At 39.0% G+C, this 16,770-nt stretch overlaps 1 protein-coding gene across 1 annotated transcript in view; it reads right to left on the bottom strand.

Moving 5' to 3' along the window:
- LOC123957656 (neuronal acetylcholine receptor subunit alpha-7-like) overlaps positions 1-16,770 on the bottom strand; it is a 56,419-nt gene that overhangs the window by 11,155 nt on the left and 28,494 nt on the right. The window contains exons 3-4 of the mRNA XM_046030622.1: positions 9,651-9,695; positions 8,322-8,431 (exon numbers count right to left, since the gene is read on the bottom strand). Coding sequence (XP_045886578.1) covers positions 8,322-8,431; positions 9,651-9,695 — 155 coding nt within the window. The remainder of the gene's footprint in view (positions 1-8,321; positions 8,432-9,650; positions 9,696-16,770) is intronic.

Here is a 16,770-nt window from a genome sequence, read left to right as displayed (position 1 = left end):
CCAAGGGTGCTGCATATTCAGGTGATAATTATCTGCAGGTTTATCATTACAGGCAACCCCTAACATATTGTCACATCATTTTCACATTGTCATTTCACACAGTGTAATTATAAATATATTATAGCCGCTTTAAAATAATTAGTTTTTATTGGATACCTGTTTAAGTGTGACAGTCTAGCAGTTAAGATATGTATCTACCCAGCCATCTGTAGAGCACCCATCCTGCTGCTTCAGCTCTTCCCCCCACATACACAGTTAAAACCTAGGTGAAATCCAGGGTGCAGCAAAATTAAATATTCACTTCCAATGCTATGCCAAATATGCAGTAACAGGAACCAAATCAGTGACTTGAGAAAACACCACAGATGCCTCCTTCAAGGCTCTGCAACTCCCAACCTGCTGGGTTGATATAAGGGCAGCCATCAACAGGTTTTGTTAAAGTAAAGTTTCAAATATTTAAAGTTTAAGATGGATTTGGCTTCACTTGCCAGACTCTCAGCCAGCACCAGAAGTCAATGAAACCATTAAACAAAGCAGAAACTGTATTCTAAACTAAGTCAAACACTATCTCTTGGGACAGACACTTACAGTAAAGAAAATGCTAAACCACATAACCTTAGATCCACTTCAGCTCTGGCACTCCAGCTGAACTCTAATTAAGTATTAAAGAGTAGCTCCTCTGGCGTCTGTGAGAGTGTGAACTCTTGAATAAAGTGCCAGAGGCGACGTCTGAACTTTTAGAGAATTTAGGCAGTTTCTTCTGTTTTGTTTCCTTTGTACAGTAAAAGGCCAAAATTCTGCTCTCATACAAATTGCTTCTCCACCCATTTGTGCTTTTTATTAAAACATGCGGGCAGCTGAAGAGAATAAAACATTTGCAGCTTTGACCAGTGCATTTCATGAAACTTGAAAAACTATGAAAGCAAAATATAGAAAATATAATTTGTCGTTGCGCTATATTTGTTTTGGATTATCCCTTTTCCTCTAATAGAGAAACTAATGCTATTTAATAGAGTATCTTAGATAAAATGTATCTGGATTTATATGCCTCTATTTACATAACCAGTTTCTCTTTATTTATTTTAATCAGCCAGACAGTGGGTTTTATATTTGCTCTCAGTTGTTTTACTCAGAAGACGGTTTAGTGATAATGGATTTTTTTTTCTCACTTGCTGACAGTTTATATGGAGATAACTGAATAACAACCTCCATGGGAGAGTCATATAAGAAATCATGCAACATTTAGGGAACAAAAGCGTACATAGAATCAGCCCCATACAAACACTGCATAAAGACAAATGGAAGGAAAAAAACGGAATGTAGAAAACTCAGTATTAAAGCAGGAGAAACAACTGGGTGGGGACAAAAGTCCACCCTTCTGTAAGGCCTGCTGTCAGTTTTCAGTAGTCGCAAAAAATAACAAATATTTGTATAATGTAATGTGTATTCATGACTTCAAAAACCCCTAACAGACACACACATAGACACGCTTCTATCAGCCAAGTCATGCGTTTGGCCATACAAAAGCCCACTGAAGAGCTGACAGTCCTTTACAGTCCACACCAATGTAGAACTTAAACCCACACACTGAACTCTATTGTACACATACAGCATAAAGGCAAACACAATACACCTAAAAGTGCACACACAGACACACAATGTAATCTCCAGCGAGAGAGATAACATCATTGTGTCTGAAACATCCTGAAGCCTCATTCAGCCCGGACAAAAGAACGTGGCGTGCATCTCAACAGAATTTGTGGACGGACCATTTTATTTGTCACTGCCTTTGCTCAGATTGAGTGATTTATCTTTTTCCAGGGGTTAAGTGTTGTAATTTATTTCTGTTCTGTATGTGTTGCTATCAGCTGTGGCTCCAGGTGCCAGCACAAAGATGTGTGGGTTGGCCACGGCGGCGCTATGCAATGAATTATTTAAGCTTTGGCCTTACTTTATTTGAAGGTGTGTGCTTTCCTGCAATCAGCGCTTACAGCCATCACAGAGGAGAATGTTCAGGACTGTGTGTGTGTTGGAGAGTACATACTGTACAAATTATGTAAGTGCAGAAAATCAGAGATGCCCAGAACAATACAAGATACTTCAAAAAAGATAAACTTGATGAAGCATCCAAAGACAGTGCCACAAATTCTGTTTTGAAATGTAAAAAGATGAGTGAGACAAATTGTTTTCCATAGTAAACAAGCTTGTTTCAGTTACTGTTTCAAATATGTCTTCTGGTGCTTGCTTCAAGATTTGTTAAATATTCTTTTATTACTGTTATAAAAATAGAACTTTGAAACGAATTAGTTCGAAATAATGGAGTTTTTGCAATGTATACATTTAAATATTAAATATATATACAAATGGACAAGTGATAGCCCTGGGAGAATGGGAAGTGGTTGTGTTTGTACCACACACACACACACACGTACACACACATGCACACGTACACACTGGAGAAAGAGTACTTTGGACATGCGAGGGCAAGCTGGAAACAAAGACTGACCGATAACGACAATGGTGGCAGTGACAGGTTCTTGCACCATGGGACATGAGTCACCAAGTTTTCCTCTCACTCACTCAACTCCTGCTGCTGTCCCCACACAGGAACACAAAACACACACCAATAACAAAAAGAAGGAAGCCACAAAGTAAAGTGTGTTCCTGAAGCAGAAAGAGAGCCATGCAGGGTGGAATCAGTTATCTATTTCTGTTAAAAGCATGCAGAATGCACTGATCTTTTAATGAGATTGCCTATGCCAGACTAAGAAACAATATGAAACGTACCTTTAAAGTATTAATCTGGCCTGTATACTTTTTGTTGATGCCTGCCATCAGGTAGCACAGGCCGAAAGAGCAACAATGAGTACTACAGAAGACTTTTTTCGTTTTAGCTTTGACATTTTTCCCAAATTTGTCAAACCAGACAGAAAAGAATAAAAGAGAGCTAAAGAATGTGTATTCCTCCGAGTAGAATGCTAGCATCTTCCCTGAAGATATAGCCATGCACAGTTGGGAGCTACAAACGGGCAGCACCTACTTGGACTGCATTATGCAAAGACCAATCTATCCATGTGCATTATGTCATATCTGAGGAATATAGCTTTCAACCAAACAGCCTCAGGGAGTCCTGAGATTCAGCATTCTGTTTGACAGCCTTAAGGCTCAGTGGTTAACTCAGTGTTCAAGCAAGCAGCAGGCAAGAAGTATAGTATATTTCCAATTTACAGTGGGCTGTTTTCTGTGATTCCTTTAGAGGCACAGCGCATATACATACATCATCATATATCATGACGAATGGATTACTTATAAACATCTTCATTGTCATCTTCAAGAGACAACAGAAGGCTTGGAATCATTATATTTAGATAATGTTATGTTCCTTTTTTTAAACTTTTTTTTCTTTTTACATCTTTGTACTATGCTAATCTTGCTACCAGTAGCTCACTAATGTGTCTTTCCATTTCAGGCTGGCTCCAACTATCCATTTATTCGATTAATTCCCCCTTCATCTATATGGCTTGTTATAACACTTGTTCTGTGCCGTACATCTACCTTCCCCGCTGGCAGAATTAGGATTCTCTCTGTGGTTTACCTGAGTTGGACGTCCTTCATGTGCCTCATCGATTCCCAGTCAAGTGAGACCATTGACTTTTCCCTCTAACGAGAGAGAAGGTCAGTGGCTTCCACAGCTGTTTGAGATCTGGATATTCTTTATGCAAACACAATCATACACTCACGCCAATTTGTGCACAGTACAAAACCTTTGCATATATGATGAATAATAAAATATTTTCCCCAGGCAATATGCATGGATGTGGAATGGATGGTAAATCCACAACTCACAGTATAGATTATCCATGTTTCATCAGACAGCATGAGCGCAATGTTTTGAAAATATGAGAGCGATGTAAGAGTTTTCACATTGGAATAATATGACACTGAAAGACTCATCACAGACAGTATCTTTTTTATCTCACTCTTCTTCTCTTTAAACATATTGCATATTGAGATGGCATCTGACCTCAGCACTAAACATCATTAACTTCATATTAAAACAATAGAAATGAATGAATGGATTTATGGCAATCTCTCATCTGAGCAGCATGCTAATAAGCCTGCATCTGCTATTCAACTCAGTAAGACAAGCGTATTATTGGCTGCGCACTGATGGCCCACTGTTTAATGGAGTGTGCTGTACAATTACTGTATATAATTGTCTGACAGATTATATGTATGTGCATGTGGTGGGCTGGTGAAGAGGTGTTGCCTGTATACTATTATTTACTAGTTATTTTTATGTATCTGTTTGCAACCTGTGTGATTGTGTGAGTACAGATATTTACTGTGTAGTCATGAGAGCTTAGAGGTACTGTATGTGGCATAATTAGTTAGGTATGCATGTGTGTTTCCAGCAGTGATCCATATTATTGCTGAAAACTGTTTATTTCCATCTTTCCTCGTGAGGCATGTAAACCTTCTAGCTCAGCTGTAAACTGAATCTTCCCCTTCAGCTTAAATTTACTGTTCATCTTCTCCAACATCAACGAGGTAAGCAATAGACTTAGGCTGAAAACCAGCAACGTGTTTCAATTACCCAAACTGAGGGAGACATGCATTGCTGTTTTTTAACATGTTTGTTTACAACCCTGTCTTCTAAAAGAAATTGAGTCAGACATTTATGCTCTCCAGATAAAGAATCCTAATGAATGAAGGGTGATTTTTCCCCTCGCACCACAAGCAGCGGAATATCTCATTATCTGCCAAATGGATTAGCCTAACACGTTGTACAGATAGTAATGGCTCTACTCAGGATGAACTGTAATCATTCAGCTACTGTCATAGTTAGTTAGACAAAAAATATATTTGTCCAATACTTTGGTTTATGACCAAATTCCTGCCAAATGAATGATATTTCCATCAGCCATACATGTACTCTATGTTCAGTGCTAAATAGCAAATGTTAGCTTGCTAAAACACAACAAGTAAGATGGTAAACATGGTAAACGTTGCACCTAATAAAAATCAACATATTGTGAGCATGTAAACATGCTGACATTAGCATTTAGCTAACTATAGCCCTACAGAGCTGCTAGCAAGGCTGTAAACTCTTAGTCTTGTTTAGCATTTAACCACAACGACCAACTTTACCAAGTGCTTTTGAAGTCTAAACCTAGCGACATGTGGGATGCAAACCATGCTGTCTAGTATCAAAATGTCTGCTTTATACACCCAACTTTCCACTATGACCTCCTCCCTATGACTTCTTTGCAGTATACATTTCCTAAAACATTGCAAGTGTAACATAACACAGGCAGCAATTATTGTTTCTTCAATACATATTTGGCAATGCGTATTTTTTAGAAAACAGAGTTGTTTTCATGTGTGAACAGATTTGACCCGTTAGCAGAGTAACACACAAGAGAAGGCAGTCAAGAAACTAGAACTAGAGATAAACAGGCAGAATGTGAGAAGAGGGGGAGAGTAACATGCTGACACCTTGACAGACAGAGACAGGTAGATGGGATGATTTATAAAGAGGAGTCGGTGGAGGCTGGGAACGATAAAATATGGAGAGAAAGACTTGATTGAATAGAGTGAATTACTGTATAGTGAGACAGTGAGTTATGAAAGAGAGACGGAGGGAGACACAAATAGCATGCGATGAGAAGAGAGATGGTAAGGCAGGATGGATGATGAAGGGAGTTAGGGAGGAGTGGAGGCAGAGGGTAAAAGGCAGGGATGGGGAAAGAGAGGGTGAGAACAGGGAGATTACGTTGGGTAATCCTTCCAGGTCTAAAAGCTGAGCTTTTAAAATTTGGGTTAATACCCCCAAACCTTTGTTTTGTCCTCGTGTTTCCTGTGATGTGCATGAGTGTGTCTGTGTGTACTGGGGAGAAATATGGGCATGAAGAGAAACATCTGAGGCACCTCTACATCTACTCAATAACATCAGTGAGGACCAATTGCAAAGCTGTCTGTCTATCTAAACCTCACTTTGTAGCAAAATCTTTTGTTTTACAATATTGTCCACACATTGTATCTGTGTCATCAACTTCCTCTTTGTGATTGAATCTATGTATCTCTTCGTCATTCTTTGCCCTCAATCTCAGACACGATCATCCGTCTCTTATTCAAGCATGCAAACGCAATGTAATTAGTTGTTTTGGGGAAAAACAACTGGCCTACATTTCTAATTGACTTGAGGAAGCCTCGCAGAGAAGCGTGAAGAACAGTGGATAAACAAACGGCAGCCTGACCTGAATCAAAAATTGCAATGACCACGTTCAACCTCATTTATCAAAATAAGGACTTTGACCTCAGCAGTTATCTCCTTTATTCTTACAAAAACAGCCATTTTTCTTTTAATACATACTACTGATACTACTTTGGTTTGTAGAGATTAAAGGCAGAATGTAATAATATAGTGGCATATCAAAAGGATTATACTGATATTTCAATCACTCCAACACAGTTAAACCAAAAATAAAAATAGTAAGAAAACATGCCGTCTCTCCCAGGTGTGTTTATCTGCTGCAGTGAACTGAAAATGGTGGATTATAACACCTATTTTATCATGTCTGACAGCAAGGGGGGAAAAATAATTATACTAAACTCAAAAGAGAGGACAACATTTAAAAAGAAAACTAAAAGGTCACAAGCTTTCAAACATATAGTGCTTTCAGACCAAAAACACAGAGAGCCGCGATTTCCTGTCGGGTGGTGCAGAGGGGACGCTGCCAGCGACACGGAGGTCTTCGCGTAATTTGAAAATGTTCAACTTGAGCGAGAAAGTCGCATGACGCTGACTCACGATAGCCCAGCGTTGTGATTATCCAGACTTCACTGACGGCTTCAGAACATTGTGTTAAGAGGACCGGGCAGAGCGGAGAAGTAAAATTCTACTGGCTGACGGAGAGCTACGAAACGTCGGGAAAAAGCCGGGGACAGAGCAGCGCTGCAGCTTTTGGACAAATAAACACCCTTAGTCTGACTGGATTATGCTCTGACAACTACACCGTTTATTCGCAGGTGGAGCTTGGAGTAAACTGATTTTATTAAAATAGCTTTTTACTTCAGTTTTTGGGATTAAAACATTGATTTATCTTTACTGGAGCTTCTCGCGAGCTAGCTTCCGTGCACATCCGGTTCTAATGTTGTTGTTAGCGTCGGTGGGCACTCAGAGCTCTGTTGGAATACTACTTTATATTTATATAAAAAAACGGACAAAACTTTACATTACTTGGAGAAAAGAAAGCGAGGAAGTTGAACTACCTGGTGAGTTCAGAAAATATGTCTGTTACTTTATTCCAGCTATTGTTGTACTTTGCTGTGAACAAGTTAGCATAGCGTAGCCCTGATCAATCCAATCTCCATTCAGAAAACAAACATTTTAAAAGTTGTTGTCCTGCTGACTTGCTGACAGACCTGACAAAGCATGAATTCATATGTTTAACAAAACTGCATCATATTGTAGTTTTTTCGGCATCACTTTGATCCGTTTATTGCTATTAAATCACAGCCAAATAATTACTTTAGGTTCATACAGCTGTTGTAATCGCGAGTTGTGTTTATTCGCGTTATCGCGTTGTGTGTGAACACTTAGCAGCTGTCCAGCGGTAAAACCCCCGCGAGGAAAGCGTTGCGAGGGTTAAATTCGCATTTGGTCTGAATGCACAGTTAAACTGCAATAGTAAATGATGAATTTTGGCCATCTGGGGGCAGCAGCAAAAACGTTGATGATGATGATGAACACAGCATTGACATATGATTCCCTTTAAAAGCATTCATTTGGAGTTGTGTTTTGGCCATCTGGCGAACGTTAATTTGATGAACAGTAACAGATTTGTATGTTTAAACTTGCAATAACTGATTTATTTGCCACTTGGGGACAGCAGAAACAGTTGTGAACACAAAATTCACTCTCTTTCAGCTCTGTTTTTGGTCTCTACAAAACTCGTGAGAGAATTATCTGGCTCTTTAGCTGCTAACTGCTCCATTTCACTAGCTAGTCGCTAACTGTGTCTGCCGTTTGGTGCTGAGCAGGTAGTGTACGGGGGTAAAACAGCTGCCTCTTGTGGCTGAAAACGATGTTATGACAGTGGTGAGAATGGACCAAAACAGTAAAGTTGTGAGCCGAACAGCTGAAACTCGTTATAAAGCTCAGTAAAGCCAAGGGGAGGTGCAGATTCAGTTTCCTCACTACCAGTGACCTCCTTAACATTGTGACATTGTTTTCACATTGTCACTTGATACATTGTTATTGGAACATATAGCCATTTTAAGGAAGGTGTTGATGAGAAGATGAAAGCAGCTCTGACCTGTTGTAAAGGAGTATGTCAGGGGTCCAGATCTGGTCAGAAGGGAATCGCAGGTTCTGGACACCGGGGTATTTTTCTGGATTCCAGCTCAGGTAAATGTCTGTCCAGTACTGAGAGACAGAGACAGAGAGAGAGAGAGAGGGAGAGGGAGAGAGACAGAGAGAGAGAGAGAGACAGAGAGGGAGAGGGAGAGAGATTTTCACTAAAGACTTTGGGATGAAGTCACTTTTTTTTTTTTAAATGAGTGCAATAACTCTCATGCTCGGCAAAATCCATAATATGCAATGGCTACTTGACTTATCTAATTGAACTTCTACAAGAAAATGGCACATTTCCTAGAAATAAGATGGGCTGTATCTTGCCTGGAAGGAAATAAAAACGAGGGCTAAAAGGATTCTTGCAGTATTATTACTTTCAAAATAAAACGGCAATTCGTACGTTATCATGAAAGGGAAAGGAAAGAAAAGGTTACTCCTATTAACATGTTTCTAACCCTGCAACATTACTGATGGCTTTAAGAATAGCCTGGACAGGAACACCTTAAAATGGCACCACTATTGGATAATGAGCGAGAGATGTTTTTTCTCTCTGCTTCTTGACAACATGTCTATTCATTTCGTGCCACCCCATCTTCCCAAATCATCAAGTCAAGATTTCTGCTGTGCGCCAAGAAAACTTTGTCATACTTGAAAAGTCTATAACTGTTGCAAAGACTAATTGGGCTCGAATTGGTCATGAATATGTCTGTGGAATTTTTTGCCTGTTGCCATTATGTCCATTAACATTCAAGTTTACTGCCACTTATATCTGCAGCACTCTTCTTCACTCTTCTTCTTCCTCCCCTTGTCTCATTTTCTGCTTGACAATCTGCCTGAAGTGATACTTTTCTTGAGTATTGTAGATGCATACAAAAGCACTCTCTCACTCTCTCTCTATTTCTCACTCCCAGCAAACAACTGGTGTTCCAGTATTGAGGATGACGTATATAACAGGATGAAACTGTGAGCTCTAAAAATAATTGCAGATAGCTTAGAAATACTTGGATGGATGAGCAACCACGTACTAATATGAGCTGGATAGAATACACAGTACAGACATATTGCTTTTAAACTGTGGGCAAGTACAAAGAATGAATCCAGGAAATAAATCGTCTCTCTGAAGGTGTTTGTTTAAAATTCAATATCATCAACAAGAACTTAATGTAGTGGTGCTAGTAATTTGAGAAACACAGTCACAGTGTCTTGAGAAGACACTTGTGTAATAAAATAATAAATGTAATTAAAACACATTAAGTTGATAATAATGTGTCCTTCTCAAACTTTGACTCACCAGCTGCAGCCAGGCGTTGGTCATCAGCACTTGGTTCTTTTCATCCTAAGGACAGAAACAGACAAAAAAATGTTTTTCTTTTGGTGTAAGATAAGGCATCCAGGCAAATTCATATTTAATATTATGGAAAAGGGCTTTGTCTTCAGCAAGTGAGTGCAGTTGTTTTGCATATCCAAACAAGAACAAAACAGGCAATGGGCAATATAAAACTGTGTAAAAGCTGGTTTTATGTAACCAAGTGAAGTTCTGTTGAAACAATTTCACAGTGGAGTCATTAAGGAACAAATTACGCAACTCTTTTAAACTAAAATACTGTGGTTCCTGCCGGATTTAAACAATGTCAATGAACTGCAAAATGTCATGCTGGGTCCAATTAAAAAAAAAAACAATGAGACAAATCCAATCATATTAACAGGAAATAAATGGCACAAAAAATGCTCTGAGTGTTTCTAATTATCCAAAATATGGATAATAAAGCTAAAAAAAAATAATAAGTGATAACAGCAGATTGAAGCTGAATGGGTTCAAAGAAGTTTGCCTTTTTCAACGCACTGCATCTGTTTATCCATTTATCAGTATGTCTCTCTCATTTTTGTCCTTTTTCTTACCTTGGAGTTGAACATATGGCAAACCCTTAATAGACCCTATAATGTCTTTTCTGTAAGCATATGATCTAGATTAGTGTTTCTCAACGGGGGCGTTCCGAGGACGATGGGGGGCGCTGGAGGCAATATTTTGGAAGGGGGGGCGCTGAGCTGCTTTTGGGGGGCCTTTGTTGGTTGGAAATTCTAAGGCGAGTTTACACATAAGATTCACAACAATAAGAGTTTAAACTTCTACTACTTGCAAAAAACTGTGGTCTGTCACATTAAAACCTGCCAGTTTAGTCCACTGCGACTGGAGGAGACTGTGTATTTTTTCTCCGTCAGCTACTTGTGGTGCAGCTTTGTGCTGCCTTCAGGGGAACGGGAAGTCAGAGTATCATCTGTAAAATATTACCCACAATTTTACTGTGTAAACTCTGGAAAATTGACGCTCTGTTTCTTGGTGGAAAAGTGTTTATTTCTCTGAGGAATACACCGTGAACATCTTGTTGTCACAGTGGTTACACATTTACAAGAGGGATATTCCGCCGTCGGACTCATTCTGAAAGCAACTTCGCTGCGACACCAGCGAGTGATGAGGACCCACCTCACGCTGTGAGTCGCAGACAGTTTGTGCCAAAGCGGACATATACTGTAGTTTCAGTAGGCTATAAAAATGTAACATTAAAAACTGAAGACCTGACTTGCTCTGTTGGGGATTGTAAGCGGCACTTTATCAGAGCTGCTGAAGTTAATGTGTGTGGAATTATTCGTGAGCTTTCTGTCTGATCACAATTGTTGTCGGTTAGTTTCTTTTTCCCCCGGCATGAGCACCTCCTCGTCTCATTCAGTTTTGCCTGTTAGATGACGAGGGAATCAGTAACATAATGGCGTAAAGGGCATGTAGTAAAATATTATGAATTCTCCTTAAATAGGCTAATGACGTTAGTCTCCCATTACGACTTTTTTTTCTTTACATGTCAGAGAACTCAGATATGTGGGAGAGATTCTGAATGTGCAGAAGGTTTTGAACTTGAGCACATAAGCTACAGTGTTAAGTTCATTTATTTGTGGTGGCCCGCCACATATTGATTTTCGATTTTTTTTACTAGGCCTATTTAAAATCGTATTTGAGCTGCAGGCAGCGCGTATTCGCGCAGCACATGCTCTCGCTCGTCTCTCTCATCTGTCCCTTGATCTCTCGCTCTCTCTCCCTCCTTAACACAGCTGCACAAATCTGTCCAACACAATGCTGTCAATGTTGGAGACCCAGCTAGTAAGTTATTAGCAAGCATGTTAGGAGAGCTAAGTTAATGTTAGAAAACAGCTGGGTTTTCGAGGCACGCTGTATCTGCGCCACAGTTACAAAGTCATTCTGTATGAAACACTGAGTTATGATATAAGTTATTAACAGATGAGCTAATAAAGTCCAGTCAATAACTGAATTAAAACGGATTAATTTATTACTGAGATGAAAAGGGGCCACAAACACATTTAAATAGGTTACTTCCCCACAAAACAGGAGGTAAGACTTAATCATGTGTGTTGACTCAGCAGGGATGATATTAAATAAGTTGATCTACAGGAGAAAAATATTTAAAAGCAATAAGAATGTCCGAGAACCTCACTAGATTATATTCTATTATAATAATATATTTTGAATTGTCACCTGCCACCTGAATTTTTAGACATTGTCACCAAAGGCAGAAATTGGAGGAGAAATTTTCACCAGAATGCAGGAAATTAAGTGTTTAATGCTCAAAATTTTCTGGGGGAGGACCCCCATACCCCCCACTTATTAAGTGCACCATCCAAGAAAACAGTATCTCATTTCACACACAGTTTCTGGGAGGAAAATCCACTTATTAGTTAAATATAATTACTTTTCACATGGGTTTTTTGTTACCATTTTCCATGTTTTTAATAACATTAGTAACAATAAAAAAAAAAAATCAACAATTCAGGGCAAATAGCAAACATCTTTTTTGATGGGGGGCAGTAAGGGACCTGGATAATGGATAGGGGGGCGCTGGCCCAAAAAAGGTTGAGAACCACTGACCTAGATGATCCAGCAAATTCACAGCTGAAAGTAAGAAGTGGAAATGTGTGTCTCTTCTTAGATTTTGAATCCCCAAGTGGTTTGTGTGTTTAAGTGTGTGTGGTTGTGTATTTACAATTTGTTAAAATTATGAAAGAAGAATCGCGTGTTGTATAAAATGTATATCCTCAAAAAATAAACTTTGATTTGATTCAAAGTCAGAAAACCAGAATGTCCTCAGCATTTTGTTAATAGTGAGCGTACATTCAATATACACACACTCACACTGATACTGTACTGTATCTTAATCTACTTGAAGTAACATTTTTATTTTCAGTCATTCTCCCAGGTAAATCTTGCATATTAATGCATATTAATATATTGTAAAGTGTGCAGCCAGCCATGCTGCTGCTCCTGCATAACATAAAAAAGTGCAGCGATCCCACTGACAGTCGAGTCTCGAGGCACGTCAATGACGGCTACATCTGCCACATTCTGCCACAAGGTACTCTCGGTTTTTAGATAAATATCTATATTGTTAAATAATCACGTTAATTTTGAGAAGCAATTTAACAGCTTGTCTGGAGGCTTCAGGGAAGAGTAAAAGCAATTTGCTATAAGGTAGGCTGAAAGATGTTATAACTACATCAATTTTTATCAAAATTCAATCCCTCTGGCAAGGCTGAATGAGGATCCTTGCTGTGTTCCAGAAACAGATGTTCCAACACCAGAAATCTAGTTTTAGATAGATAAGCTAGATAAGCATGTAAATTGCAGGCTGGACTAAGATTTAGTTCCTTGTTCAAGTGTCAGTGACAGCAGCGTTACCACGTTTTCCCAATCATTCAGTGGAGAAGCAGACAGCCTCTGCCCATCCTCCTCTTACAGTATACTGACCACATAAGCACAATTTGTAAATTAGGATGCTTGTCCAAACAGTAAATGGTTTTAAAATTTCTCAGTGTTAGCTACTCTTGTAAAAACACTACATGTTGTCTCCTCTTCTCAGAGAGATGAGACTACAACTACCAGAAACAAGGACAACCTTACAATAACCTTAATATTGCCCCATTGTGAAAAGCACAAGGCCCTGTGGGAAGAACACACTCGCACACAAAAAACTGGTCTGTCTGTTCTGACAAATGAGAGCATCTGGCTGGTATGAACCCATTTAACACACTAACACTTCCCTAAACTGTCTTCTCTCTGTGGACAGGCTGGCTGACAAACGTACCGGTAAGACATGAAATACAATCCAGGAAGTCCTGTTAGAGTAACATATAATGTTTAAAGGCTTTTCAGATGTCAAACACAGCACAATGGTTTATAACACAGACGAGGATTTACAACTCTGGAAAGTTATTACGGCAGGAGCTATTTTATCTTTCATCACGACAATTGCAAGGTAAACTAGAAATACAACGTTCACACAACGAAGTTATCTAATGGTAATGTGGGCTGATCACCTGAGTTGTCCTACGTGGTCCAGACTCGAACCGGCAACCTTGGTTAGAGAAATCAAACGCGCTAATGAGCAGACTAAAATCCATGGGCACTAGCACGTCTCTTAAGGCGTTGGAGAGTAAGATTTATTCACTGCACAGCCTAGTTGGCTTATAAAATTATAAAAGTGGTAAAAAGAAATAAACTCTACTCAATGGAGCAGCACTGACAATGAATTTGAGCTTAAAAGTGTGATAGCTTGGGGGAAAAACTGCTCTGCAGTCTTATGGTGCGGAAGCTGAAACTTCTATATTCTTTTCTACTCTACTCTTTTCCCAGAAGGCAGCAGGCTGAACAGGCTGTGGCTGGGGTGGGTACTCTCCTTTAGTATCCTTTGGGCTCTGCGTAGGCACTTCACCTCACCGATATCACTGATGCTCGGGAGATGGGCACCAGCAACCTTCTGAGCAGTTTTAATCACCCGCTGCAGAGCCCTCTTGGTTGTGCACATCCTATACAAGTCAGAGATGGTTTTTAGTCAGGATGCTTCGTATTGCTCCTCTATAAAAGCTGACAAGAACTTGGTGCTGGAATTTGGCTTCTTAAGCTTCCTCAAGAAATACAGGTGTTTTTTAGCTTTCTTCAGCAGCGTGGAGATGTGAAATGACCATGTCAGGTTCTCTGTGATATTGATTCCCAGGAACCTGGAAACTGTTCACTTGTTCCACGTCAGCTCCTCTGATGTAGACAGGAGTGTCTGTCTTTATCTCCTTTTTCCTGAAATCAACTATCAGCTCCTTAGTTTTGCTGACGTTCAACAGAAGGTTGTTCGCTATACACCACTCTACAACATTATCAATGATTGGCCAAGACAGGCCCTTAATCCTTACTGGATGATGTTGCGTTGCAGCAACATTAGAGGTGCACTGATTAATTGATTAGTTATCGAATATTAAATGATTTGGTAACTATTGTGATTTTTTAGAAAAAAAAATCTCTGATTTCAGCTTCCTAAATGTGAATATTTTCTGGTTTCTTAACTCCTCTATGACAGTAAACTGAATATATTTGAGATGTGGACAATGCAAGACATTTGAGGACGGTATCTTGGGCTTTTCACCAAACAAGTAATCAAATCAATATAATTCAATATCAATATAATTCACAACCAATAAAGCATACTTACAGGTTGTGATTGTGAATTTCCAGGCCCAAACAGAGTCGGAGTTGAATTATCTTTTAGGACTAAACGTTTAACTGTTGCAGGTGTTCTGACGATCTAACGTTATGCTGCCTTGCCGAAAAATGCTACCATAGCGCAAATCGATAGACTTGACTCTACTCAGCCCTGCTCCATTTTCCATTGCAAATAGTACCCAGAGATAGTACGTAGCTTGTCGTCATAGCGACGCCACACACAACCTATATACAGTCTATTCACACAACTGCCGTGACGTAATGTTCAATGCGACACACACACCAGCGATCCACACAGCTGTCTCTTTTTTAAGTTAAAACGTTTCTCATTGCTCAGAATGTAAAGACAGATAAGCGGTATGAAAACCTTCCAGCTGTGTTTTCCTCTGCCGTTGTTGCTGCAGCGGTCTGTCTGTGTGACGGCGGGAGCAGAGGGCTCTGTGAGCGGGCGGCTGGCCGGCCTCACAATTTCCCAGTGAAAACTCAAAGTGAAAACATTAGTAGCGTATAGTTTAATGATCGTGGCAAATTCCTCAAATCTTCTCAGAAGTGGATTTAGTGATGAAATTCCATACGAAACTGTAAAATATAAAACTTACTGTTGCTGGCCTCTATCTTGTGAACACAATGATGATGCAGTGAATAGTGTATATTCTCTCTGACCAATCAGCAGTCTGTCGTGTTTTCACATTACGTTATGGTTTTATGGTGCGTTCCATTTGTATATATTATATATTAAATAAAAAATAAAAAAATTTAATATATTTTTAGATTAATATTTTTTTTTAATTATATATTTTTTAAATATATAAAAAAATTTAAATAAAATAAATAAATGAAACAATAACGTGTGTGTGTTTGTGTGTGTGTGTGTGTATATATTAATAGACAAAAAATTAAAAAAATAATTAATTGATAAAAAAAAAATAATAATAATAATAAATAAAATTAAAAAAATCTGTTTCAAATGTAAAAACAAAACAATTACTAAAATATCAAACAATCAAAATAATAATAATTTGAAAAACTTTTTATCATTGGTTGTCCTCACTTCATGGCATGAGGAGACATATTTTGCAGCAATTATTTCACATTTGGGCATTTCTCCCAGTAAATAGGGCAGTTTCTGTGTGTCTGATATCAGTTCGAATTCGGAGTATATTTGGGAAATGTTTTCAAAGTGTTTTTGTCTTAGTGTTTTATATTTGGGGCACGAGGTTAGAAAGTGCAGCTCTGTCTCTACCTGTCCCCTGTCACACTGGGAGCAGAGTCTCTCCTCTTGTGGTAGCCAGCTCTGTCTGTGGCGACCCTTTTCTATGGCCAGGCTGTGTTCACTCAGTCTGTATGTTGTCAACATTTTTCTTAGTTTAGCACATTTTATTGTACTCAGGTAATTTGCCAGTGTGAATTCTCTTTTTAGGGTCAGTTAACATTGTAATTTACTTTGTGTTTTGGTTGTTTCTTTCAAGTATTCAATATATTTTTCTTTCTGCTTGCTGATAATTTGGTTTGGTCTGCTTGAGTTGGCGTTGCTGTCCTGAGGCTGTTGGGGACTTGTTACTGCAGAGAGCCTCAGGACCAGCTGGCTGAGGGGACTCTTCTCTGGTTTCAGCTCCTGGTATGTTAGGGCTTTCTGATGATATCTCTGGGGGTTAACTGATTTTAAGTGATTGTAAAATTTAAGTGATCTTTTCTGTATTTTTAGTAAGAGGGGGTATTGGCCGAGCTCTGCTCTGCACAGGTTATTTGGTGTTTTTCTCTGCACCTGCAGGATGCTCTTACAGAACTCGGTATGGAAAGATTCTATGATTGTTTTGTCCCATTTGTCAAATTCATTATTAAGTTTTGGCCCCCAAAT

The sequence above is a fragment of the Micropterus dolomieu genome, linkage group LG19 (genome assembly GCF_021292245.1).
Source record: "Micropterus dolomieu isolate WLL.071019.BEF.003 ecotype Adirondacks linkage group LG19, ASM2129224v1, whole genome shotgun sequence".
Classification (NCBI taxonomy): domain Eukaryota; kingdom Metazoa; phylum Chordata; class Actinopteri; order Centrarchiformes; family Centrarchidae; genus Micropterus; species Micropterus dolomieu.
This window is presented reverse-complemented; position numbering and strand designations above follow the sequence as displayed.